This window comes from Archocentrus centrarchus, chromosome 14, assembly GCF_007364275.1.
Source record: "Archocentrus centrarchus isolate MPI-CPG fArcCen1 chromosome 14, fArcCen1, whole genome shotgun sequence".
Taxonomy (NCBI): domain Eukaryota; kingdom Metazoa; phylum Chordata; class Actinopteri; order Cichliformes; family Cichlidae; genus Archocentrus; species Archocentrus centrarchus.
Window position 1 is genome coordinate 2,075,126 of NC_044359.1, and position 27,667 is coordinate 2,102,792.

Genomic DNA, 27,667 nt, shown 5'->3' on the forward strand with positions numbered 1-27,667 from the left:
TCGTGTATTTCGGAATACTTTTCATCGACTGGCTGTGAAAGTTAAGTCAGCTTTGTGCAAGTTTTTGGACCGAAATGAACACCCGCGTTTTTGGATAGCTAATGTGCTGATCAACTATGAGCCAACCATCATCGGAGGACCCGAGTGCAGCTAGTGTTACATCTGCGGATACAAGGACATCGAGTGCTTCGAGTTCATCTACAGTGCACGTAATCCCAGAAAGACGTATGATGGCTGGAATATATGGACATTTTCGATGAGTCTGGTGAGCAATGGGCAACGTATATTGAACGTTTTGAGCATTACGTGGTGGCTAATGACATTCATGAGGCTAAGAAGGTTTCAGTACTGTTCAGTGTGATGGGACCTAAAACGTATGGACTGCTTCGTAGCTTAGTAGCTCCCGTGGCACCTGGCACAATGACTTACAAACAGGCTGTGACTGTGCTTAAAGATCACTTCACACCGAAACCGCTCGTTATAGCCGAGAGGTTCAGGTTCCACAAGCGAAATCAGGGGGAAGGAGAAACGGTAGCACAGTATGTAGCAGTGCTCAAGAAGCTATCGGAACACTGTGAGTTCGGGGCTTACCTAGAGGACGCTCTGAGGGACAGATTTGTTTGCGGATTGAAATGCGAAGCTGTGCAGAAACGCCTTCTGACTGAGGAAAACCTCACGTTCAAGAAAGCAGTTGAACATGCAGTGTCAGCAGAGACAGCAGCACGCGACGTACAGCAGTTAAGTAATTCCCTGAAAGTAAACGCAGTGTTTTCGCAAGGTGAAAAATGCCGCCGCTGTGGGAAGGGAAATCATAGTGATGATGACTGCTGGTACAAAGACCGCGAATGTCACCAGTGCGGGAGGAAGGGCCACACGAAACGAATGTGCAGGAGTAAATCAAAAAGCAGTCATGAAAGAGAACATAAACACAAAGATATTAAGCCTGAACAGAAAAGCCATGCACACAAACGCAGCGTGAAAGATAGAAAGAAAAAGATCCATCACGTCGAGGCGAATGAAAGTGAAAGTGAAGGAACGAAATCGGATAGTGACAGTGACTTGGGACTGTATGCAGTGTCTCAGAAAGGGAAATATTCACGCATATCAGTAGTGCCAACAGTTAACGGAAAGAAAATGGAGATGGAATTGGATACAGGGGCTGCAGTGTCATTGATTCCTTGGGAAGTGTACAAACGAAAGCTGCATAAGTTTCCTCTGCAACCCACTGATATCATACTAAAGACATACACAGGAGAGCCTTTGGCACCAGAAGGAGTTGTTAAAGTGCAAGTGGCATTGAACAAGCAACACGCTGTCTTGCCACTGTATGTGGTGAAGGCGGATGCTCCACCATTATTTGGCAGGGAGTGGCTGAGAGCCATTCAACTAAATTGGAGAGACTTAAAGACTGTACATGCAATTGAGTACAGACAGACAGCTTAGAGACAGTGTTAAAGAGACACTCCGCTGTTTTCTCCGATAAGTTAGGCACCATGAGAGGAGTGAAAGCCAGGCTCACTCTAAGACCAAACAGTGTACCCAAATTCTGCCCACCACGCAATGTGCCATATGCTCTTCGACCGCGAGTGGAAGCTGAGCTGACACGCCTCACTGAGCTTGGCGTCATCTCACCTGTGGCGCATAGTGACTGGGCTACGCCAGTGGTGCCCGTGAACAAGAAGGACGGCGCCGTGAGACTCTGCGGGGACTTCAAAGTCACCATCAACCCAGCTCTCTGCATCGACAAGTACCCAATTCCACGTATTGAGGACTTGTTTGCTTCTCTCGCTGGAGGTCAACGCTTCAGTAAACTGGATCTATCTAATGCATATCTACAGATGGAAGTAGAAGAGAGCTCCAAGAAGTTGCTGACCATCTCAACACAGAAAGGACTGTTCTGCTTCAACCGCTTGCCGTTTGGTGTAGCGTCATCGCCCGCCTTGTTCCAGAAGGCAATGGACCAGGTGCTCCTCGGACTGCCACACACTCACTGCTACCTGGACGACATACTGGTCAGTGGTCCTGACAAGCAGACACACCTGAAAACTCTGGATGCAGTACTCAGCAGGCTAGAGGAATACGGCCTGCACCTCAAGCAAGAGAAATGTCTCTTCTTCCAGGAATCCGTGGAATACCTGGGCCACATCATCGATGCTGCTGGGCTCCACAAGTCACCGGAGAAGGTACGTGCCATCGTGGAAGCACCAGCACCAGGCGATGTAAGTAAACTTCGATCTTTCCTAGGAATGCTAAACTATTATGGACGCTTTATCCCTGATCTGGCCACTGTGCTAAAGCCGTTGAATGAACTGCTGAACAAAGAAAAGAAATGGCAGTGGACGTCAGCCTGTGCATCAGCGTTCCAGAAAGCCAAAGCACTCCTGGTATCACAAGAGGTGCTCACACACTACAACCCTGAGTTGCCGCTCCGTCTCGCTTGCGATGCTTCACCCTATGGGGTCGGAGCTGTTCTCTCGCATGTCATGCCGGATGGCGATGAAAAACCCATCGCCTATGCATCCAGAACTCTCAGCAAAGCAGAACAAAACTACGCTCAGATTGAGAGGGAGGCGTTAGCGATAGTCTTTGGAGTACGCAAGTTCCACCAGTACCTGTATGGCAATACATTCACGCTACTCACTGACCATCGCCCGCTTACAACCATCTTCAGTCCAGTGAAAAGCACACCATCCATGGCTGCAGCTCGCATGCAACGCTGGGCGCTCATGCTTTCCGCTCACAATTACACCATTGAGTACCGAAAGGGGGCCCTACATGCCAACGCTGATGGACTGTCAAGGTTACCGCTCCCTCATGCCCCCAGTGAGAAACAAGGTGCAGTGGAGGTGTTCTACACGTCACAGTTGGACACATTGCCAGTCAGCAACGCCGAGATCAAGCGTCACACCATGTCGGATTCCACCCTGTCCCGTGTCATGGAAATGGTGCCAACTGGTCGTTTTCCAGCTGCAAAGGACGCAGGTGAGCTGTCTCCCTATCTCCAGCGCCGCCATGATCTCACTGTGCAGCACGGATGCCTTATGTGGGGGTTGAGAGTGATTGTGCCACCCAAACTGCGCCCCCGGGTGCTGACAGAGCTACACTCAGCACACCCAGGTGTAGTAAGGATGAAGAGCTTAGCTCGTAGCTACGTTTGGTGGCCCAGCATCGACTCCCAGATCGAGCACCAAGCAAAATCATGCCACTCATGTCAACGAGTGCAGAAAGACCCTGGCCTAGCACCCTTACACCCGTGGATGTGGCCATCCAGTCCTTGGGAACGGATACATGTGGACTTTGCCGGTCCGTTTGAAGGGCACATGTACCTGGTCATAGTGGACGCACACTCCAAATGGCCCGAGGTGCACATCATGGATAGCACCACATCCAGCAAAACCATCCAAGTGCTTAGGGGACTTTTTAGTCGCTATGGCATTCCACACAGTCTTGTAAGCGACAACGGCCCTCAGTTCTGCTCTGAAGAATTCAGCACGTTTCTGAAAGCCAATGGAGTCAAACACATTCGCTCAGCACCATACCACCCTGCCTCCAATGGCTTGGCAGAGCGATTTGTGCAAACCTTCAAGCACGCTCTGAAATCTTCCAGAGGAACTACACCAGTGCAGCAGCGTCTGGATACGTTCCTCCTGACCTACCGTAACACCCCCCATGCAACAACCAAGGAAAGCCCTGCAATGCTGTTCATCTGACGCAAGCTGCGTTCTCGACTGGATTTCCTGAAACCAAGTGTGGCTGGAACAGTGCACCAGTCACAAGAGGCTCAACAGCAACGACGCCAGCTACACTCTAAACAGAGACAGTTTGAACTTGGTGAGCCAGTGCTCGTGCGTGATTATAGGAGGGGGGAGGATAAGTGGACGCAAGCTGTGGTGATCGAGAAGACCGGACCAGTGTCCTACAAGGTACATGTGGGTACACAAGGGGTCTGGAAGCGTCATGTGGACCAGATGCTGACTCGGCCCGAGTCAGACCCACCAGAGACTGCAGGGAGTTTTCCTGTGAGTTGTCCGCTGTCACTTCCTCAGACAACCACACCTGACCCAAATACACCTCAACAGAAGGAGGATACTGATACAGTGCCACACACACCACATGCACCACCAAAAACACCCAAAACACTCAAGACACCACAGTCCACAGAAATGACACACACAGAACATTCAGAGACAACAGGGACTGTACGACGATATCCTGTGAGGATCACACGTCCGCCGGTACGTTACAGGGATCAGTAAACGTAACAACCACAAAAAAAAAAAAAAGAAAAAAAAAGAGTTGAACAATGTTGACATTCCAAGATGTTGTAAAAAAAAAAAAGAAAAGAAAAAGTTGAAGAATGTTTAAGAATGTTTGCTTTTGTAGAATGTTGTTAAATGGTTCTGAGTTTTGATATTTGAAGTGATTATAAGCTGTGACATAACTCTCCTATTTTCTGGTAATGTTGTGGAGAAGTAAAGAAAGAAATAATCTCATGTAGTTTAAAAGGGGATATAATGTCTTACGTTTGTTTCCGAAGAAATGTTTTTGTTACTGACAACAAATCTTAGTGGGGAGGAGATATGTGATGTATGAACCTAGAGATGTCCTACCAATACTTACCACAGGGGGGCAGACCGCCACTAGGGCATACAGGGGTTCTGATAGCAACAGTAGCATAATAAACAAATGAGTGAACCAGCAAGAAGTTGTCCTCCATGCTCTGTGTGTCGAGTAATAATGTTTACTTAGTGACACTATAAGGGAGCAACATAACATAAATGATGGATGAGTAACACTGCTGCTCATAATAATTGTAACAAACTGTATCACACACCTGTTAAAGTCTCTCCAGCCTTTGCTGTGAATTTGGGGAAAATTGTCCCAAAAGTGATTATTTGAAGAAATGAAACTTTCTGGCGCCCCCTGCTGGACTTTACGACGTGACAAGCTTCTTTGTCCTTCGGTTCCAGCAGATATGAAATGAAGACCTGAAAAGCTTCTCAGGTGAAGCTCAGATGTTCCTTCTTTCCTCCACGTTCAGCTCGTCACAGCAGTCGCGACTCACCTGAAGGGAAACGGATCCACTCAGCTGGAGTCTGAGCACATTCGGCACGTGGGCTGCATTCATTAAAGCTGCTGCACAAGTTTCAATGACACAGATTTTAAAAGCAATCTGTTAGTGGAGCAATAAAGCTGAGCGGTGTTCAATAAAAAGCTAAAAACAGATAAAAGGTGGGTTTGAATTTGGTGAAACCAAATCCACATGAATTATTTCTTCTTTTTTTGCCTTCTCCATTTAGGGGTCACCACAGCAGTTCATCTGCCTCCATCCCAGCATCCTCCTCTCTCACACCCACACTCTGTAATAGTAAATCTTTACTTTTTGTAAATCCCCATGTTTTAAAGAAATAGTCTTAAACCTCCCAAAATTAAATGAAGCTACCAGCAGAATTTGAGGAAACTACCATTTTTACTTGATGTCCAAAACATTTTTCATTGTGTTGAAGCTGAAGTTAAATGAAGGCTGGGCTGCACTGTGGTGTGACACCAGGTTCAGCATGAGGCTGAGAAAGAGCTGCTTCAGATCCAGAGAAGCTGTTTTATGTTACTGTGAAACAAAAACAGTCATTTTTTAGGGTGACTTATTCTACATATTTCACCATTAACATATTAATTACATTACTAGGGTGAAGTACAGGAAGAAATGTGCATAAATTCATGTCTTTATTCACATTTGTGGGCCTTAATTGTTTTCATCATTACATCAAAATTTATATTAAAAAGGTTAATTTGTTGATTTATTGCAGCCACTGCTACAGCGAGCTGTAAATGGTTAATAAAAAGTGAACATCATTTCTGGGAGCTCAGGGCTGAGTTTGATCTTTGCAGAGTGATACCTGAGCCTTCCTTCGGACTGGTGTTGGTCTGGTTACACCTGCTCCCAGTATCAGTGCGCTTTGTTAGAGTTTGGCTCCATAACTGGTTTCTGTTGGCCGGTTCAGGCCGGCTTTGGCCCCCGGCCCACCTGAAAGCCTCTTACTTTTATTTTCCAGAAGGAATTATAAGAATTGGCTGTCAACAGCGTCCCAGCTCAATTAACCTTCAGACGCCTTCGAGTTCACTCAACAAAAGCAGTTTGAAAAGAAAAAAAAAAAAGCCGAACAAAGCCAGCTGGGAGACCTCTGCAGCGCTCAGATCTTTGCTGCAGCTCAGTTTAAAACTCTGCTGCTGAAAATCTAAAACACATTCCTGATCTGCTGCTTCTTTAATACAATTAAACATGAAGAGGCAGCTTTTAATTTTTCATGCTCCACAGATCTGAACAAGCCCATAAAACTGAAGACCAGCTCCAGGATTCAGATGTTTTAAAATTTGTGCGATCATATAAGATGAATCTATACAGCACCCGTCAAAAGTTGGACACACTCACCCATTCATATGAATGACTGGTGCTGTATATCTGTATATGCTGTATAATTGAACTTCCAACAAACTCAGGGTAACTTCATGTACTTGGTCTCTGGACACACTGGATGTAAATGAGTCCAGCAGGTCACTAGAGGTCAACCAAGCAACCAACTATCTTCAGCTTGGAGTCAAAGTCCTCCAACTTTAACCCATTAAGAGCAACTTCAGATAAGATCAGCATGTTTGGGAAATCACCATCTCCAGATCTGATTATATTACATGATAATGGTGTTAGGAGATTGGAAAAGAAAATGTATTGCCTCATGTTCAGATTAACTCCTTCTGTGCTGAGGGGGTGTTGCCCACTTTTTGGGAAGCCTGAGTACTAAAGTACCTTTACCCCAGTTATCTGGAATCTGACTGAAGATGGTTTTAACAGTGGCAAATGACAGGCCACAGGTTTTATCCATGCAGCTGGATCTGCAGGACCTTCATGCAGATCTGCATTTTGCTGCAGAGCGGATACACCTGCCTATAATCTCCTGCCGGCAACATGGGAAAAAACAAAAACGGATCATAGTCTATGTCTGAAAATATACCCATAATCTATAGAATTACTTCAGGCAGAATTACTTTGTTTAGCTTAACAAAAATAAGGCAGCAGTATTAAATATGGGAAAAAATTAAAATTGGAATTTTTTTCACGTTCTGCTGGGTGCTGCTAACCAGCTCGTCTCTGGGAGCAGGCAGCTGAGCTACGACGGCACATAGTAATCGTAGTGAGTCTGTGATGGAGCGGTTAGCAAGTGTCATGAAAAGCTGCCCATTATAAACAGCAATGACAGCAGAGCTGCAGGGGCACAACAGCTTTTATTAAAGCAAATGTTTATGAGCTCATATCAGGTATAATCTTATTTTTCATGTGAGTTGATACCAATAAATAAAGAGAAAATCAAAGATAAACAAACTGCACTTCCTGCAGTTTGTTGTCATTCATTTTATTAAAAAGAAAAGAAGATGTCGTTTGGATTTTGACCCCCTGACTTCATCACCACTGTCTGTGTCAGCCAATTTAATTCCAGCTAATCCACTAATCTCCTCTTAATGTCCTCACATCCCTGCTCAGGCTCTGTTTTTCACACAGGAGCGAGTCAGTAACCAGAAGTAAGTGCAGTCAAAGACCGAAGCAGACGCGGAGCGCGGCTCACCGACTCACACAGAAACATCACCTGAATCCAGATGTGGGCCAGCGAGCCGTCTCTCTGACAGATGTGAGGCTTCTTCTAGTATTAAAGTTGTTTGCTGATGCTCAGATTCTGTGTGTAACGGCACCTTTAGGACAAACTGTCAAACAGAGCCTGTTGTTTTCTGGATGACTCGTCCGGGACCTCAGATGATGTAACCATCCATGACATCGCTCACTGATCAAATTTGGCCTTTTGTCACCATTTAGATTTTTTTTCTTTTTTAAACAGGTGTCTCCATATTTGGATACTATCCCTAAAAACAAAACTTTGAAACATGTTCTCAGTGGAGAAGCTAAACAGTCGAGTACTTAATGAAACTTTTACATTTGCTTCATGTTTCAGCCTCAGAGGTGAGATGGGCCTGTGGTGACAGGATCAGCCTGTGAACCCATAAACACGTCTGTACACGTGAGACTGTCTGATAAAAACTGCACTCAGAGAAACAAAATAAAAGGGCAGAAATTTGTGTCCAGAAAAAAAGCTGAAACCTGCACACAGAAGTGTTCTGGTAACATTGTTGGTTAAACAGCAAAGTAAAAAGTGCTTTAAGGTTACAGGTAACAGCAGTGAAGTGAAGAAATGAGACTTTTTCAGGAGTTACTGATTTGATTCTCGCTCTCTGTAAACTGCTCCCATGACAGCAGCTTTAGTTTGAGTAAAGGAGGAACAAACTGAGCTGACACGGTTAGCAGGAGCTGGAAGGTGGTGTGGCATCGCTGAGCCCCCGTACATGAGACCACTGCACCATCGGCTCTCTCTCTCTGTCAGTGAGCCTCCTCCCTGCTCTGCGGTCGCACTCTGGCTGATGTGTGATCACGCTGTCACTGACAGACTGTGTTTCTCTGGATCAATAGCAGCTATCAGAACACGATGAAGCTCCTCTGCGGCGGATCAATCACACCTCTCGTGCTGCTGTTCCTCCTGCCAGGTAAAACATTTCAGCTTCACTTCAGCTACTTTTAAGGTGAAGAAACACACACACAGTGACGGCGCTTTGTGTAGTTTTTGTTATTTTTATTGTTATTATAGGTTTTTACATGTGTGCTTTTTAATTTTGAGAGTTTTCAGTGTTTGAGACGAGCCAAAGCCAGACTGGACACATGAGCATGCAGTGATGAAAAGAGTGATCAGGATAATTAATAATATTGATCTCTGTGCTGCTGTGGAGCCTCTGCACTCACAGACCTGCACATTCAAACTTTATTATTTGTTCTTCCATTAAAAAACAAACAAACACTGGAGCTGATGTTCAGTTTTATTATTGCAGATTTCTTCCTACCATAATTAGTTCATTGTTTGATTCACAAGTGTCGAAAAATCTTCATCAGTAATCCACATGTACCTGTTCTAAAATCAGAGCTTAAAGTTTGTAATATGGGTGGCAGTGGCACAGTGGGTAGGTGCTGACCTCACAACCTGCGGGTCGCTGGCTCGAGTCCCTGTCTAAGTGCATGCTGTCGTTGTGTCCCTGGGCAACACTCTTAACCCACATAAGTGTGAATGTTGGTGTTTGGTGCTCAGAGGGGCCGTAGCCCCGCTTCTGTCAGGCTGCCCCAGGGCAGCTGTGGCTACATCAGTGTCTTATTACCACCAAGTATGATTGAGGTGTAAATGAATAGTGCGTGAAAGTATAAAGCATCTATGAGTACCATGAAAAGCGCTCTATAAGTCTAAGGCTTTATTATTATTAATAATATTCCTTTAAAATGGTTTCATGTTGTGTGATCTGTGAGCTCAGCTCTAACATGTTTGTGTGTTTGTGTATTAAACAGTAACGTGATGTTTGCTTTGATTGTGTCTGAATGATGCGGTCAGGTACAAAAGTACAGTTCATATCTGTCAGAGGTCAGAGGTCAGAATGAGAAACCAGAGGCTCCACTTTCTGCTTTTATTGTGAAGAAATGAACAGATTCATAAATTAGTGATGTTTAATGAAGTGCTGCATACTTGAAGTCTGTTCTAAGTGTTTGAAAATGTGAATATTTTAGTTTTTAGATAAAATGTTTTTACCAACAAAATGCTGAGAGCTCGTTTTGTTCAGAGCGCTGTCGCCCTGCATGGTTCACACTGCGCTTCTTATGGACCTGCTCTGCTTTTGCCTTCTGTCATATCCTCTATACTCTGTCACAATGTTCATATTAAACATAAAAGTAAAGTTTCTAATAATGACATCAGTGCATGTATATCAAGTCAAAGTCAAAGTCAAAGTGAACTTTATTGTCAATTAAACTATGTAATAATACATTACACAGAAGACTGAAATTCCGTTTCTCCAAACCCCAAAATGTGCAGTATTAAGAACAAAAATGACACACAACTAAGCGTTAAAAACCGAAGCACAGACTAAATATAAAACACTACTAAGCATAAAATGTAAATAAATAAATAAATATCAACAGATCACACAACATAAGACAGGCAGTGGGGAAACAGTTTCTAGTCTAACACAGTGTACCAGAATGTAGTCAGGCTGCGGTATGTCACTCGAGTGCAGTGGTAACAGTACAAGTGCAGAGTGCAGAATAGCAGAATGGAGATAGATGAGTTCTAATAACGTATGTGCATAAAAAGAGTATTTTGCAGACGTTGTGTCTGCCATTTATACAGTTCACTGGTCATTTTATGCGTGTTTTCATGAGTGAGTGGAGCAACCTGATGGCCTGTGGGAAAAAGCTGTTTCTGAGTCTGGTAGTCCTGCAGCACATACTGCTGTAGCGCTTGCTAGATGGTAGGAGGGTGAACAGTTTGTGTGAAGGGTGTGTGTGGTCTTTGATGATGTTGATGGCTCTTTTCTGGCAGCGGGATGAGTATAGGTCCTGGATGGAAGGTTGGGCTGATCTGGTGATCTTCTCTGCTGTCCTCACCACCCTCTGTAGGGCCTTCTGGTCAGCAACAGAGCAGCTGCCATACCAGACTGAGAGACTGTTGGTGAGGATGCTCTCAGTGGCACCACTGAAGAAGGTGGTGAGTGCTGAAGGGGGGAGATTTGCTCTCCTCATCCTGCGTGAGAAGTGGAGGCGTTGCTGTGCTTTCTTAACGAGGGAGATGGTGTTGGTTGTCCATGTCAGGTCATCAGTGAGTTGCACCCCCAGGAACTTGGTGCTTTTCACTAATCCCACAGTACTGCCACTGATAGTGAGGGGTGTGTGTGTGGCTTGTGATTTTTCCTGAAGTCAACAATTATCTCCTTTGTTTTGTTGACATTGAGGTGTAGATTGTTAATACCACACCAGCTGATGAGTTGGTGTACCTCCTCTGTGTAGGCTGAGACGTCATCGTTGCTGATGAGACCCACTACTGTTGTGTCATCTGCAAACTTGATGATGTGATTTGAGTTGTGTCTGGCACAGCAGTCATGAGTCATCAGTGTGAACAGCAGAGGACTCAGCACACATCCCTGGGGGACACTGGGGTCCCCCAGGGATGTGTGCTTTTATGGTCAGATCAGGCACGCGGCTCTGGCTGTGATCACAGAGGCCACACCCACCTGTTAGTAAACAACCTTCTGTTTATGAGGGGCAGCGAATCAGAAGAAAGATAGCTTAAAATAAGGATTACTGTAAGGGGGGAAGAGCTAAAATAGCTTATTTCAGACAAAGACTGAGGGGGTGTACCCAGGCCCAGTACAGGATAAACTGGGATTATGTTGAATTTTGAATCATGCAAAGCTGGAACTGGTCTAGACTGCAGATTTATCAGGAAATAATTTTCTTTGCATTTTTGTCTCTTTGTATTTTCAGTGTTTGGACATTTTTAGGAGACGGATGATGCTGAAATTCTTCTTCTTCTTAACAAACAAAGTCAGGACTGTGCTCTGCAAAGTAACATTAATGCTTTTGTCAAAGAAGTCTGCTGACTTTTAAAGAGTGATATGATGGCTGATTTCTCACTGAGCCTGATATTGTTTAGATCATGATCAAAGTGCTTGTACTGCAGTAATACAGCAGCTATACATAAGTAACTCACTCATGGAAACCAAATGATCACTTTAAGGTTACAAAATGTCTCATTAAGCATTTCTAAAGTGTGAGTTTGTGTTTGGAGCCATCGCAGAGTCCTTTCTGCTTTAAATAAAGTCAGTGTAATGCAGTGATGGAAACTCGGGGCTGTGCTGGGGCAGTGATGGAGGCAGCGTGTGCAGAGATAAGCATCGATGGGTGGGAGGATTAGAGCTGCCAATCGCTCCATCCATAAAATTAGGTGAAGGACCTCCAGGAGTGAAAGAGCAGAGATAATCCAAACACACGTCAGCTTTAAACGGGCATATATCTAAATCCAGGCCGCTGGAGCATTTCCGCGGGTTTATCCTCCGGGGTCTCAGATCTTCACAGCGGTGGTTTTATCTCTTCTGTGATCATTAATTCTTCCTGTGAAGGCCACACTAATTATATTTCTGTAAAAGAAGTATCAGGTTTGCCCTGATGATGGCAGGAGAAGTCAGTGAGGTTTCCTCTGGAGACCATGAATGTAATACAGTGAATTTAGTGCTCATTTAGATATCTGAGTGTCTGATCAGAGTCCTTCAGCCTGACGTCCTCCGGAGCTCTTTTGAGGGATCTGGTTGTTAAATCAGGTTGTTTTAGTGGGAGTGAACGCAGCTCTCATCTTCATCTCAGTGCTTTGTTTTTCTAATAGTCACAAGTCTTAAACATTCAGTTGTCATTCTAACCTGTTAGTGTGGTGATTAAACTCAGGATCATCAGATTTTACTAGCGAATGATTCACTGACTCGTCCTGATCGCAGCAGGTCTTCAGTGACCCTCTGAAACCTGCATTTAGTTTTTCACAGTTCACAGTTGTTGGAGGGTTAACAATGTTGTTAGAAGAACTAGTTAGTGAGCTTATTTCTTCATAAATGCTCTTTTTCATAGCTGATTGTATGCTAAGCTTACCTGTAGCAGGGGTCAGGGTCTGCACCGTGGTAACTCAATGCTGGGGCGTCAGTATTTGGTAATACTGAGGATATAATCCAGTTTGGCCTATGAGCACTCAGGAGCTGGAAAACATATACAACAGAAAATTAATGAACAAACTATCAATAAACTAATCCAAGTAGATTATTCTAAGCACACAGTGCTGCCATCCTTATCTAGATAAATGAAGCAGCGGCATGTTTAGTTAGCATAAGCCCATACATCTGTGGGATTATGAATATGAGTTTTTTGCCCTTCAGGAGCAGAACTGAGAAATTCTGGCTTCTCTCAGGATCTCGGCTCAGTGAGGTGGAAGAATCTGGACCGAGTGTTGGACAGGACATGCTAACATTAACAATGTTTAACCATGCAAACATGTGCTAAACAGCACTGAGCACTGAAGCTGAGGGAATACCTGCAGTTTTGAAGGTATTTGGCTACAAACCCCTCCGGTGCAGACTGTTGGCCAGAAACTCACAAAAACTGAGCCAACATCTGCCATCGCCGGGCGTTAGCAGTGTCTTTTAGAGCTGCCAGGATGAAAGCTGAAATGCTTTCTAAACATGTTGAGGGTCAGTCAGACAATTATCGGATAAAGAAGATGAAGAAGAACATGTCATGGTGCTGGGCCGTATGCCCAGCATTTTGTGTTTAGTTCTGTTTTCTCTGGGTTTTGTTATTTTCTAGTTTTGTTTTGATCTTCTTTATTCATCTTAGTTCTGGCCTTATCAGTTGTGGTTTTCTAGTTCCCTCTGTTCCTGTCTCCCCTGTGTCTGTTCCTCTGTGCCAGCCCCCTGTGTTAAGTCTGCGTGTTCCTTGTTTGGTGTTCCTGTTTTATTTTGACAGGCTTACGTTCCTGTGTATTGTGTGGAGTTTTGCTTCCTGTGTTTCATTAGTATGATTTTGTCCACCTGTTCTCCCCAGCTGTTTTCCCTTGTCACTCCCAGTGTATTTATTGTCTGCATTTCCCTCTGTTCCTTGTCGCGTCCTCCCTCATGAAGGTGTGGTTCTGTTTTGCCGCCTCGTCATCTATCTCAGTTCTGTATATTTTGGATTATTTTCTGCAATTAAACTCATCACGTTCATTCAGTCCTGCCTTTGGAGTTCTGCTTTTGGGTCCACCCTGTTCGCCACACCGCCCAAACATGACAGAACATGATCATAGCATTGAGACACTGAAATCATAGCTGGTCAAACATCTGTTCATTCATCACAGGGACGACACAACGATGACGTCTCTGGACTTTCAGTTTGTGTTGGAAACAAATCCAGCAGATCTTTGAACCACAGACCAAACCAGTAAAATCAGTCAAATGTCTCCAAAAACCGTCATTGTGAATGTGACGCGGCCCTGAGTCAGAGCTAATATTATTCCCGACTTCACTGCTGCTTCTTCTTTGTCATGAAGTGAGTTAGTTAGAGCTGCTTGTTAGTTAACAATGAACAGGCTAAAACCAGTCAAAATGAAGACTGTTATGAAATTGACCCCGTCAGGGTCTCTCAGGGGTTTCTGTCCTTTTTGGTCGTCAGTCAGGAGCTTCTACAGCTCATTAAGGTGCAGTCTGCGGTTCTAAGGACTTCAAGGAGTTCTTAAGTATGTTTAGCAGCTTACAGGAAAATGTTGAGCGACACGTTAAACTGGACGTTCCTCCACCATCATGAAAACACCAAATAAGGATCTTCTCGTGCTGCTGAGATTCACATGTATATTCTTACAGGCATTAGCCCGTCCTCAGCACCTTTAGGCTGGATTTCACTTTCATTTGTCATCGCTTGTTTTATACACTGTCAGTTCTAATGGATTTCTGGCCTGTAGTTGTTTGGATATCTCGCCTGGGTGTAAGGTGTTGAACGCAGAGACAGGGAGGGTGTTTTCATTGCAACTAAAACATTATAAAAACTGCATCCTGTCCCTGCCTGACCCCCCAGCTGTAACCCTAACTCTGACGCTAGGCAAAGCTGTCTTTTTATTGGGTTGTCCTCCCAAGTCTTGGCACTCGGGGAACAAAGTAAAGAATTTGAACTAAAACAGAAAAAGCTGCTCACGTTTCCCATGATGCGGGGTTAGCCTAAGCAGCTATGATAGCTCAGAGTCAGAGGACTAAAAACAGCAACTGTATGAGAACAGCGAGTCCAGGCCGGACTCAGTTTAGTCCTCTGTAACACTGAAGAGGGTCCGAACTGAAAGCAACACCTGAACACAGCTTTTTTTCTTTATATGATCATTTATGATATTATTGCTAATATTGCTAGTGCTAATAAACCCATCCAGGTGTGTCACAATGTGCCCTGTATGCAGCTTGGGAGCAAAAATTTTAATCTGAGCTTTTTTAAATCCACACCAGTTTTTCACATTGCAGAAGGAAATATTTTACTTCTTTCACTACAACTAGTTACTGTAGTTACCTGGTACTACCTACTAAATATTTAGGAAAATATCTGGGCACATTTGGGCTTAAGCTGGGCTACTTTTGGTACTTCCAGCTCAGTTACCAAAGTAGGAAATGTTGTGTGGCTCATGAAATGAAGAAGGTCAGTTTTTTCCTGGGCCAGCCGAGGAAGCTGGAGGTCACAGCCACATCTGGACTGAGCATTCATTGCTGTAAAGATTTAAAGTAACAAACCAAATGTAAGTATAACAAACATCTGCTGCCCTCTGTTCACAAAGGTCTCCACAGCAGGGAGCTGCTGGTTTCCTCTCAGCATTGAACCAGAGATCCTTTGTTTATTGGGTGAATGTGTAAACCACTACACCACAGAGCCCCAAAGCCCAGCAAGCATATATTAACACCAACAAACCCATTTTTATCGTTTATTTAAGACACTTTATTACTTTATATGAAAACTGGACAATCCAAGAAGGAAGAAGACATGCAGTCTTATATGCAGTGTTATATATGAAACACACTGACTTAGTGTACCAAATATAACAGTTATAAATGATTTTGGGTCAGTTCAGGAAATGATCTACAGATTTATTCAAAGTAAAAATAATAATTATCCACAACATTCACAGTTTCAACTGAAGATTGTCTCAAAATCCCTGAAAATCAGATTTATCATGAAAGTGAAACACTGAAGTACTTTTTAATTATTGTACTGCAGTATTTCCTTCTAACAGTGTTTTTGTGATGGTCGAGTTCGGCATCGTTTCCATCAGCAGATCAATAAATGATCAAACCAGCTGTGAATCAGCCTGAAGCAGAGCTGGAACATCTCCACGTGTTCCTCAAAGCGACACACGATCCTGTTCTCATCCCTGAGTCGGACCGATCCAGAGCTTCACTTCCACATTTCCATTTTTGTACAGAGGATGTAATGCATCATTTCCTCTTATCTGAAGGTCGTTAAACTAGAAACACAGTCCCGTGTGTCTCCTTTTTTGTGCAAGGCATGTATGTTGTCCTTGTTATCGAGTCGGGTTTGTTAACCATCGAGTTTTCAGACAGTCAGACAAACAGAGATGTTTTTATACTGTGTGATTCCACGACTGCGGGGCAGAAACTCACAATGAGTTTCCACCTTCAGTAAATATGAGTCAGTCCTTTAGTCTCAGTGTGGCTCACGCACACACACAAACCCGATTTATTGACTTTATTTCAAACATAAAAAGTTTTAAATTCTTCTTGATAAAAGATTTTTTTCACAGAAAGATTTGCCAGCAGGTCTCTCACTGCTGTCAGAGCGCCTGATGTAACCATGTGCTAATATCAGAGCTCATATTTCAGGCTCTTCACCTTTTCATAGCCTATTTTTACTGACTCGATCTCTCTTTCATGCATTCACCTTTCTGATCTGTTTTCCTCAGTGACATTTTATTTATGTTCCTGAGTTCTTGTCATGTTTAAGCTGCTGTGACGCAGTCATTATCCAGCTTTGATAAATACATGTTTTATTATACTTTACTTAATTTATAGAACGATAAATCTCTTTTGCATATAGCTGCAGTAAAACCTACCCAAGGAGAATCAGTCAGCACTATAATGAACTGTCACAGTAACATAACTGTGGTGAAGGTGCAGAGTCCTGCTTGTCATTTCTGGGGGATTTTTTATTTCTGAATCTTGAATGCTGATATTTTCCAGGAGAGTCTGGAATGTGTTCTGGAAAACTCATGAGAGGAAACATCTTTATAAATGCTGAAGAGACGGATTTCTTTTATATTGCAACTACACTTCTACCTGCAGGGCTGAAACGTTGAAGCTTAAAAAGTGCATGGCCTTTGGTGTCCAGCAGAGGCACCAGCAGGGAGTCAGTCCCCATAGACTCCCATGTTAAAACTTTACAGCAGAAATAAACAGCCTGATACAGAAACTGCTTTAGTCTCTGTAGATAATTTCCCCATTCATAACAACTGTATATTTTAAATATGCACCAGTTTGAATTGTCTTACAGTTTAAAGTGATGCATAAAGGCAGAGTTCACCGTGAGTGAGAGTGGGTGCTGCTGCTCCTTTTTTGAACATTTGCTTGTTTTTGTTTTTGCAAGTAAAAGTTAGCATCCCATTTAATACAACAGTTACTGCTGTAATCCGATAACTCCCAGGCTGTACTCTGTCCTCCAAATATGACCACATTCCAGTTTTCAAAGAAGATGGAGACAGAAAAAACTCCACATTTCAAAAAGGTTAACCACAAATCACTGGGAAATGTCATAGTGGCTTTGGCCATCTTTTATGTACAGTCAGTTGTTCAGATTCTGATGCTGTTAGCGTAGCATGTTGTATCAAAGTGAACTGTTATTACTGTCCTCTACTTACACGACCCTCCCGACCAAACAGAGCCCAGAAAAACAAACGTGGTAGTTCACTAACGAGCGCGCTGTAACAGAGGCACAAACAGTTTGGGATTCACACTGGAGCAGCCAGGGATCGAACCAACAACCTGCGCCTCCTGAGCTGCAGCCATCTCAGGTGAAGGTGTCCATTGCCCACAGGCAGATGGGGGGGCACCTTTATTTGATCTGCAGTCCGGCTGCAGCAAAGGAGCATCGATGCTGCTGCAGCTGAACATGCAGAGTGAGAGTGCACGCTGTGCTGGATTTCGTTCAATAATTAGGCAACAGTATAAAAATAATATTGTATGGTGAGGATTTTACTTTGTGCTTCTCACACTGAAGAGAAACTGTGAACTCTGTTTATCACAAATATGTTTCTCTTATATGGTCTGCAGGTCTGAAATAAAGTGGATAAACAGATCTCATCATGTAAACTGAATAATCCACGAGGTGTCAAACGACTCCCAGAAACTGGCAGCAAGTTGTGGTTCAGACGTGTTTTCCTCAGTGGGACCTTCCAGGATGTTTTCCTGGTGGGTGACGGTCATTCCACAGCTGCCTGAGCCGACTCGCTGCAGCTAATACCAAAGTCAGGATCGTTTTTACTCACTTCTACTTATATGGTCACTGATCTCCATCTGCTGCTGTCAGAGTGAAGGTTTACATGAATCACCAACATGGGCAACCCTGAAGTCTGATCTGATAACAACAGAAAATATTTATCCTCCCCCAGACACCATTTTAGTGTTCTTAACAAATGATTCATGGAGATTATTATTATTATTAGTATCCATCCATCCATTCCCTTGGAGCCTGGAGCCTATCCCAGCTAATGTAGGGCGAGAGGCAGATACACCCTGTACAGGTCACCAGCCTGTCACAGGGCCAACACAGAGAGACAGACAACCTTTCACACTTATGGGCAATTTAGAGTGACCAATTAACCTAAACCCAGTAACTGCATGTGTTTGGACTGTGGGAGGAAACCCACGCAGACACGGGGAGAACATGCAAACTCCACAGAGGGAGAGGCCTGGGCCAAGGTGGAATTGAACCCAGACCTTCTAGCTGTGAGGCAGTAGTGCTAACATCACGCCACCATGCTGCCTTATTATAATAATAATAATAATAATAATAATAATAATAATAATAATAATAATAATAATAATAATAATAATAATAATAATAATAATAATAATAATAATAGACAGGGTGAAGAGCTCAGTGATGTTCTTACACTGTAAAAAAAGTGGATTAAATTACTTGAGCGTGACTTTTATTCAGGTTTTTACTGAAGAGAAATTATGTTAAAAAACAAACTGGACAGACTCATGAACACAATCATCGTTTGTCTTCAGCACCACCGTCATTAACTGTAAACAGGACTTAAAGCAGTTATTAGTCTGCTGCTGCTCTGGAGACCTCTGATTAAAAGCTGGGGTCATTACAGGCTAATTGAACTGGGAAATGTGGTTCGTGTGTGTGTGTGTGTGTGTGTGTGTGTGAGCCATTGTTTGAATTCTGTTTTTATATTTAATGCTGAAACAGCAGCACGTGTGCAGATAAAACCTGTCAGTCTGCAGCACACGGCGAGATCTCCTGTTCGATCCAGTTAATCTCAGTCTGATCTGCGACAAACTGCAGTGAAAGCAGCAGCTCTAAGAGCGGCTCTGCCACAAAGTCATTCACTGCAGTTCAAACCTTTATTTCACCCTCTGTGCCAGACAGCAGCAGGTTGGCTGCAGCATTCACCTTTTGTTCTTTTTACAACAGAGTTGCATTTACTGGCATATTTTGTTATGTTCTTCATAGATTTTTAATCATCTGATAATGTCTCTGGAGTAGTCGGCTCTCATAGGGATCATTTTTTGTGGAAGAAAAGTCACGTGATCCGTGAAAAGCTGCTATTAGATTGGTCAGGTGCTGCCAACACCTCCCTGGGTTATCTTAACGAGTTGATAACGAGCTATTTCAGGGTCAGAGATCCAGATAACAGAAACTATTGGAATCCAGTGGAACTGATAGCAGGTTTGTTGTGGGTGTGGTGGGGAAGAGGTTATAGAGATATTCCACTACCAGACATACAGGTCCAGAGCCCAGTTGATGACCATCTGGGAACCATAGGTTGCTATGGAAAAATGTGTATTCCCAGACCTGCTGGCAGTCGTTGGGTAAAACTGGCTGCAAAGATGGTTCTGTACCAAAATCTTCCCTGTGATTTGCTCGTGGGCAGAATGCTGTGGTTGCCTGTAGTTTGACACTAGCTTGTCTGCAGAAAATCTGAGCCACACTACAACTGTGAAAAGTGCACACAAGAGAGCACAGAATGTTTGCCTTCAAAATAAAAGTTGTGCCTCATCTTTTGAAACTTTTACTTTGAAGGCTAACATTCTCTGTGTCTGGTGTCGCACTTTTTCATGTTTTACTACCGTTTGGTATCTTCCATGAAAACTATGGATGACTGCATTAATCTGCAGGAGCCAAAGTTAATGTGAGCAGATTTTTGGAGCAGCACCTTCTTTGTGACCAACTTTACCCAGAATCCTCCAATCAACCACTCGCCAACCGGCTGGAGAATGTACATTTTACCCCAGTGATGAGTCTGACCAGTCCCTACGTCTGTGTGACTGAGGCCTGATGCAACTCCTCGGTTTAACATAGTTTAATCAGGATCACTTTAAACCAAAGTTTATTCATTAAATCTGTAGCAAGAATATTTAAGTATATTTGGAGGTACGAGGGCCCACTTCAACACTTCCAGCAGCAGTAAGTTGGTAGGCATCACTGACAACAGATCAGGCATCGATTTGTTCACGCGGCCTGAAAGAAGGAGCTGGGGTGGAGGTGAGCTGCAAAGCAGCCTGCAGATGCAGGACGACTGTGCATCAGCCGATCTGCAGGGATGCAAGTGATGACTCGGAGGTCTGCCTGACCTTACGCTATGCTTGTTATGTGCTTTCTGATCCTCAGTTTGCAGAGCTGCTCACGGTCGCTTTGCTCAGAAGCTGATGAAAGACTTATTTTCCAACTACACCAATGCTCTGCGGCCGGTGGAGGACACCGACTACATCATCAATGTAACGTTGCAGGTCACTCTCTCCCAGATCATTGACATGGTAACTGAACCCTGAATGCCTATCCAGATGTTTTCATTGGTCATGTAGTCATGGTGGTACTGATGTGATCCTGCTGTTTACTGGATTCTCACCAGGATGAACGAAACCAGATCCTGACCACCTACTTGTGGGTCCGCCAGGTGTGGATGGACGCCTTTCTCACGTGGAAGAAGGAGGACTACGATGGCCTCGACACCATCCGCATACCCAGCAGCTATGTTTGGAGACCTGATATTGTTCTGTATAACAGGTAAGTGAATCATCCTGCTGGTTGATCTGCAGGATATTAAACTGACGTGTTTTCAAACCATTTCTTCTTCTTCTCCATCCTAGTGCAGATGATGAGTTCTCCAGCTCCATGGAGACCAACGTTGTTCTCCGTAATGATGGTCAGGTCATGTGGGATCAGCCGGCCATCACCAAAAGCTCCTGCTCTGTCGACGTGGCCTTCTTCCCCTTCGATGTGCAGCAATGTCACCTAACCTTTGGCTCCTGGACTCACAATGGCAACCAGATGGACCTGTTCAATGCCCTGGACAGCGCTGACCTGGCTGACTTTGTCCCAAACGTGGAGTGGGAGGTCAGTCATGGGGTCATGTGTTTAACAAGGCCTTAATGAAATGTTTCGAAGGAACCTAATAATTTCTCTAACCAGGTTCTGGGCATGCCGGCCAAGAAAAATGTCATCTTGTACGGCTGCTGTTCAGATCCATACCCGGACATCACCTTCACCCTCCACCTGAAGAGGCGGGCCTCCTTCTACATCTTCAACCTCCTCATCCCCTGCATGATGATTTCCTTCCTGGCTCCGCTGGGCTTCTACCTGCCAGCTGACTCGGGTGAAAAGGTTTCTCTGGGCGTCACAGTGCTGCTCGCCCTCACCGTGTTTCAGCTGCTTGTAGCTGAGAGCATGCCGCCCTCAGAGAGCGTCCCGCTGATAGGTGAGAAGAGTCTCTGACACCTTTGGGCAGAGCAGTTCATTCAGGGTCTTACTATAATGATTGTATTGCATATATATATATATTTGTCTGTATCCACCTTGAAAATCCCAACTCTTGTTACATGTGTTACATTCAACAATCGGCCATAAGTAACTCAATGGTCACCAGAATTAGTATCTGTGATGAAATTTTGTTTGACTCACCACTGAAGAATATAAAAAAAACACCGAAGGCCTGGAAAAACTGCTCACGGGGCCGGTTTCTGCTCGCATTTTTAAAGGGTGTAGCAGGTAACCTGGCAACAGTTCATTTTGCTTTAACATCAAGCCGTCGACTGCAGAGTGAGCGTTTAGAAGGGTTCCTTATAAGCCTCACTTTCACTAAGCAAAGTTAAACAGCCCATTGCAGCCCTACTCAAGACTGATGCTCTGAAGAGCTTTCACTTGACTGAAGACACTTTAAGACTTGTGATGGTAACAGCCACATTATTTCTGCTTTGTCATAAACACAACCTCCTCACCAATTAGTCTGACACGACATGGGGGTCCAATATTATATTGTTCGGGTTAGCAGCAGACACGCCCTCAGCCAGATCTTAAATAAAGATTATATAAAAGTCACTTCGCCAAAATGTGACTGCTGCTTCTACCTGTGACAGGAGAGTTCTTTCTCACTCAGAATGAACTGATATCATTCATGTGAGATATGTTTGACAGATTAGGGGCCAAAAACTCCTTTACACCTGTTTAAATACAGCAAATCATTTTTTTGGCACAACACGGTAAATTGGAGATAGAGAGGGATGCTGGTGTCGCTGTCACGCTGAATCTCAGTCAGCTCCGGCTGCTGGTTTAGCTGCAGGTGGGGTGGAGCGTCATCAGGATCAAGCAGTAATGTTTCCTTTTCAATAACGGCAAAATCCCAAAAACGATTGTTGTTTGTGCCGGTGCGCCAAAAATGACATATTTATGGATAAAACACAAAATCTGAGCTTGGACCGTATTTGGGCTGTAGGCCAGACGTTGGACATCCCTGGTCTAATTCAACCGGGTGTTTTTTATGGGAAATAAATGTGGTGAAACAGTGGGCTGTAGCTGAAAAGCCTTGCTTTCCTGTTTAATGGCCAGAATGGGGCATGGCTACTGACCATCTGAGGGTGCGACTTTAGCAGGGCTGCAATGAATCATCGAGTAACTCAAATAACTCGATTATAAAAAATCCTCAATGCAAATGTTTTTCTTCAATGCTTAAAACTGTAGAAAGACCTAAAAACAGACCTGCAGTGGAAACATTTAGGAGCACGCATGTGAACAAAAACTATTCCAACATTAAGCCCATGTAGACCCATTAAAACCTTTACTGGGAACAGCTGGAGGTCCTTCATCAAACCAGCTGATCAACAAGCTCCAACATGAAGAACAGAACTTTGGAGCTGCTCCGTCCACACAGAGGAGACCTGCAGTAAAGATACAGAAGCTGAAATATGCAGATGAACTTTGACACGATGTTTGAATCAGCCCGACAGCAGACGTCCTGATTTACGTCACAGTGATACCTGCAACAAGCAGGGGCGAGTCTAAAGGGGGGCCTGAGACCATATTTGAGCCCACCCCCACCCCGTGGTAGGCCCATAAAAATAAACACTGAATTATTATTAACATTAATTATTAACATTCATGTTTAACATCTACACATCAGAACGTCTGTTTTCTGCAGCAGAAACCACACACACACACACACACACACACACACACACACACACACACACACACACACACACACACACACACACACACACACACACACACACACACACAGAGGACAGTGAGGGCTGTGTCACTGTATGCCTTAGTTCAGGTTGTGTTTACACCTTATTGTATTTGACTGCACTTGAATCTGAAGGCTGTGAAATCCTGCCTGGTTTGCCTGGTCTCCTACTCTGAGACTCACTTGGAGCCTCACAGGTCTGAACAGTCATCAGCTGATCTACCCGGTGCATGAAGGATGTGTAGGAAGCACAATAAACCCCTGCAACGGTTCTACAAGGCCGAGCAGATGTGTCTGCTTGCTCTGCATGGTTGCAGACCACAAAGCCCATAGTGCTGTTCCTCTGAGGAAGACTCTGAAGTAAAGAAGCTAGAGCTGGGGAAGATGGAGGCTGAAATCCAGCAGATGATCCAGAAGAGACTACTGAAGATTCAGGAAATCAAACATTGAGTGGAGCTCAGTCATGAAGCTGCAGACAAAGAGAAGGCAGAAGGTTTTTTCTGCTCTGGAGGAGTCCTGGAGGAACTTAGAGATTGGAAAAGAGATGGGCTGAAGGTTCATCAAGGAGCTGGGAATCTCTGAACTGAGGAAGAGAACCTCTGAGGTGATGCAGCTCTCATGCTCTGAAGATTATCTCCACCTGCTCCAAAGATGCCCAACCCTGAAAGCTGCTCCACCCACCAAGGTCAGAGGTCAACATCAGTCTGCCATCATATGAGGTCACTGCAGTCAGAAGCAGTTGAGCAGGGTGATGAAAACACGGTTTCAGGGTGAAAGTCCAGCAGTGAGTTTGACTCCTGATCCTATGACAGGCTCGTCCAATCAGATGATGGAAAACAAGTAACCCATCCGAGGTGGTTTTCCTGTTCGGAAACCAGAGCTTCACTACAGGAAGATTTTACTTCCTTAAGAATGAAACTGCTTATTTCTGGTGGATACCTGATCACACCGTCAGCCACCTACAACCCCAGTATGGAAATGTGCTGTTCCTTTCCTCAGATCACCATTAGCTGAACAACAATTATCATTAATGCGGGTGAATGTGCTGAGACAGCTTTACAGGTGTCTTCTTGTTTGTAACAGAACAGCCAGATGGATTCTGGTCTGCAGCAGTAAAAGAGTCCTGTTTATGCACAGTAACAGGCAGGAGGCCAGCAGGTCGATAGGCTCTGTCAGCAGTTATTTAAAATACAACAATCACTGCTCGACAATCGATGATGTCGCAGCCTTCAGAGCGGCAGTGCAGCCAACAGCAGATGGTCATTAAATCCTCACATGTCAGAGCTCTTTATGCAAAACCATATATTTCCTTATCTCTTAATAAAGAAATACAAAGAGGGCAACTGTATAGCAGTGCACTGCATACAGCATCAAACTCTCAGAGCTGTACAAAATCTATCCACAGAAAAACGATGGTCTCAGGATATTCTGCAGACAGCACCCGACGCTGACCCGTTTAGTCACATATTCACTTCACTGACTTCAAAAATCTTTAGAAGTCTTTAAAATGATGCATGTCAGGCAAAAGTAGCACAAAAAAAGTTTGATCCCAGTTATTTCCAGGACATAGATGCTGCCACTGTCTCAGCGTGGCTCTCATCACGTGTCAAAGCACCGGCATCAGTGACAACAACGACTGTACTGAGTCTGAGAATGATGGGAGGAGCTGGGACGGAGCTGGGATGCAAAGCAGCTTGCATCTAACACTAGCTGTCCTTTTCAGAAATTTGTTCTCTCAAGTCTTCTGACAGTTTTCCAAAAGATATTTTGCATGCATAGAAGAGCATCAGCTGCCTGCTGGGACTGCAGCTGCGTCTAAGGATTGATTTGTGCTTATAAATGAACCTCTGAGGGATTTTTCCATGTCTTTTTTCAACAGGGAAGTACTACATTGCTACCATGACGATGGTCACTGCATCAACAGCGCTCACCATCTTCATCATGAACATCCACCACTGTGGCGCCGAGGCTCGTCCCGTCCCCAAATGGGCCGAGCGTTTCATCCTCAAGTACCTCGCCCGCATCTGCTTCGTCTACGAGGTGGGGGAGAACTGCCTTGGTGGAGCCAGGAAACAGCCTTTGTCACAGGAGGGGTCTGACAGCCCATCAGCCAGTGGCAGCAGCACCAAAGGAACAAACTGGGATGTCAATGGAAAGGTGTGGAGGGGAAAGGTGGAGGAGGAGCCTCTGAAGGTGGGGCAGGATGTGTCCAACCAGACAGACTGGAAAGAGGATCTATTTGTGACCATCGACCACTCGGAGGAGAAAGGAGCAGCTGGTGGGCGTGAAGAGCGAGGAGGGGAACTGAGCTAGGGCGAGCACGTTGAGGAAAAGACAGGCGTAGGAGGTGAGGGAGGAGCCGGAGCTGGGAGGAACAGGAAGGAGATCTGGGTGAAGTGCGTGTGCCAGCACCAGGCACTGCAAAAGAACGTTGAGTACATTGCCAGCTCCTACCAGGACCAGCGAGCAGCACAGCTGCGCACCGGAGAGTGGAGGAAGGTCGCCAAGGTCATGGATCGCTTCTTCATGTGGCTCTTCTTCATCATGGTCTTCGTCATGAGTATCCTGATCCTGGGAAAAGCCATCTGATTGAGCTCGGCCTGAGAAGTTACAAGCTGACAACATTCTTTGTTTAACTTCCCATTAAGCATGAAATCTTTGTTTGTTTGTTTGTTTGTGTGTTTGTTTGTGTGTTTGTTTGTTTGTTTGTTTGTTTGTTTGTTTGACCGTTCTTGTGTGCTGGGATCTTTGTGCCAGGATTTAAAATGCTTATTTTTGTGTTTGAATGAAGCTCCAAGTGTTTTTATTCAGAGCTGATGAAGGTGAAATAATTGGGCAAAAAACACAAATATTTTCAAATTGTTTGTAAACATCTCGTCAAATTCTGCAGATTTTTAGTTTAAGATGCATCATGCTCATATCTTCAGATCACAAAAAGCTTGAAACTGTTTGGATTTTCTCTGATTCCAGCACTGAATCTGTCACTCTGGCTTCAGCATCATCCATTCATCATACCTGAAGAATTCCCAGTGAGCTATCCGACTCCCAGAGGATCAGTCTGAAATGTGGCTGCCTGGTCGTCTGAGCGGCTCAAGGTCTCATTTCCTACAAGTCAGTCAGGATTTTAGGTCCCGTTTACACGAGAACGGCGTGAAAACGGGTTCCAGAGCGGAGCGTTTTCGAAAAGCTTCGGTCTCCATTTCCGTGTAAACGGGAGAAAACGTTGCTTTTTGAAAATGAGGGATTTATTCACTCCTTTATTCACACCGCCAACTTGTGGCCTGGGAATGGGAACAGTAAAATGATACTGGAAAGGTTCTTGTGTAAACGCAGCCTAAGACTGAAGACAGGTAAAAAAAAGAAGGGAATTCTGTTGGAATTGAAAAATATTCAAACATCTCTGGAAGAGATTTGTTCAGCCTGCCGGTGAGAGGCAGCGGTGGTCTGAAGACTGTACGAGCGGCTGATTGAATGCAGAGTAGCGACAGTGTGAAAGCTGCTTTGACACACGAACACAGCAGCAGCGCGTCCCTGCTCCCACAGCATTTTCCTACAGAAACAAACTTTAAACTCTTTTCTTGTTATAATGTGTTTTGAAACATTTTGAGGCTTCAGACAAACTCAAACTTTGAGAAATCAAAGTCACTGATTTCACATTTATTTAAACCTGAAACACAAACCTCAGAGTTTAACTGTGTTTGCAGCACTTATATTATAAATTATTAATGTTTGTTTGTTTGATTTTTCACAGCCTGAAAGCACAGTTTGGAGTTCATCTCTCAGACTCTGTTTTTACTACAGTGTGTAAAATAGAAACACTGAAGTTTTTTTCTAATCAGTGATTGTTGCAGTGAAAGTTTGCAGCAGCAGAAACACGGTTTGATGATGATGATGATGATGACATCATCAAAGTCTCACATCACTTTTTGAGTCACGTGGGTTTTGTTTATGGGACACAAACACTCAGCAAAACTTGAGAGGAAACTGAAATAAGTGTGAGAGGTGTTCATGATGCTCAGACAGGAGCGACCCACAGCTTCTTTCTTTGGTTATTAAACTGTATCCATACGCTGCAGAGACTCAGAGTCTCTCTGTGTTTCCTCTTACAGTTTCAGCTGCATTGTTTTTGTTTCTGGTTTGTTGGCTTTAATGATAATAATTTAATGCATGAGAGTGAATCACCACATCTGCGTGATGAGCACAGAGTTTATTGAAGCTTCACTTGTGTTGATCCCATTTTAAGTTGTTCTTGGTTTGAATAAGTGCAGTTTTAGGACTCGTTTATGATACAAAGTAAAAAAATGGAGCTTTGACTTTTGTTTGTTTTATGTTTAAAAAGAATTAAAAAAGCTGCTTTACAGACTCATGGGGAGCACAGCTGAGTGTCCATGAGCTCATTTGTCCTCTTAAGGCCACCGTCAGGCATTTGTTTTAATATAAACCAAAAAAAAATTTGATTCACATCAAATTTGTAAGAGTGAGATTAAAAAAATAAATAC

The 27,667-nt window shown here is 44.1% G+C and overlaps 1 protein-coding gene and 1 pseudogene across 1 annotated transcript; both read left to right on the forward strand.

Moving 5' to 3' along the window:
• The first annotated feature begins 1,218 nt into the window (after window positions 1-1,218).
• LOC115791869 (uncharacterized protein K02A2.6-like) lies at window positions 1,219-5,131 on the forward strand (annotated as a pseudogene).
• A 3,366-nt stretch (window positions 5,132-8,497) lies between these two features.
• LOC115792318 (neuronal acetylcholine receptor subunit alpha-10-like) lies at window positions 8,498-26,156 on the forward strand. The gene is made up of 6 exons (XM_030746800.1): window positions 8,498-8,583; window positions 20,315-20,460; window positions 20,556-20,710; window positions 20,794-21,040; window positions 21,116-21,401; window positions 25,048-26,156. Exons 1-6 carry the CDS (start codon window positions 8,526-8,528, stop codon window positions 25,479-25,481), a joined length of 1,326 nt encoding a protein of 441 aa, XP_030602660.1. The 5' UTR covers window positions 8,498-8,525; the 3' UTR covers window positions 25,482-26,156.
• The last annotated feature ends 1,511 nt before the right edge of the window (window positions 26,157-27,667 follow it).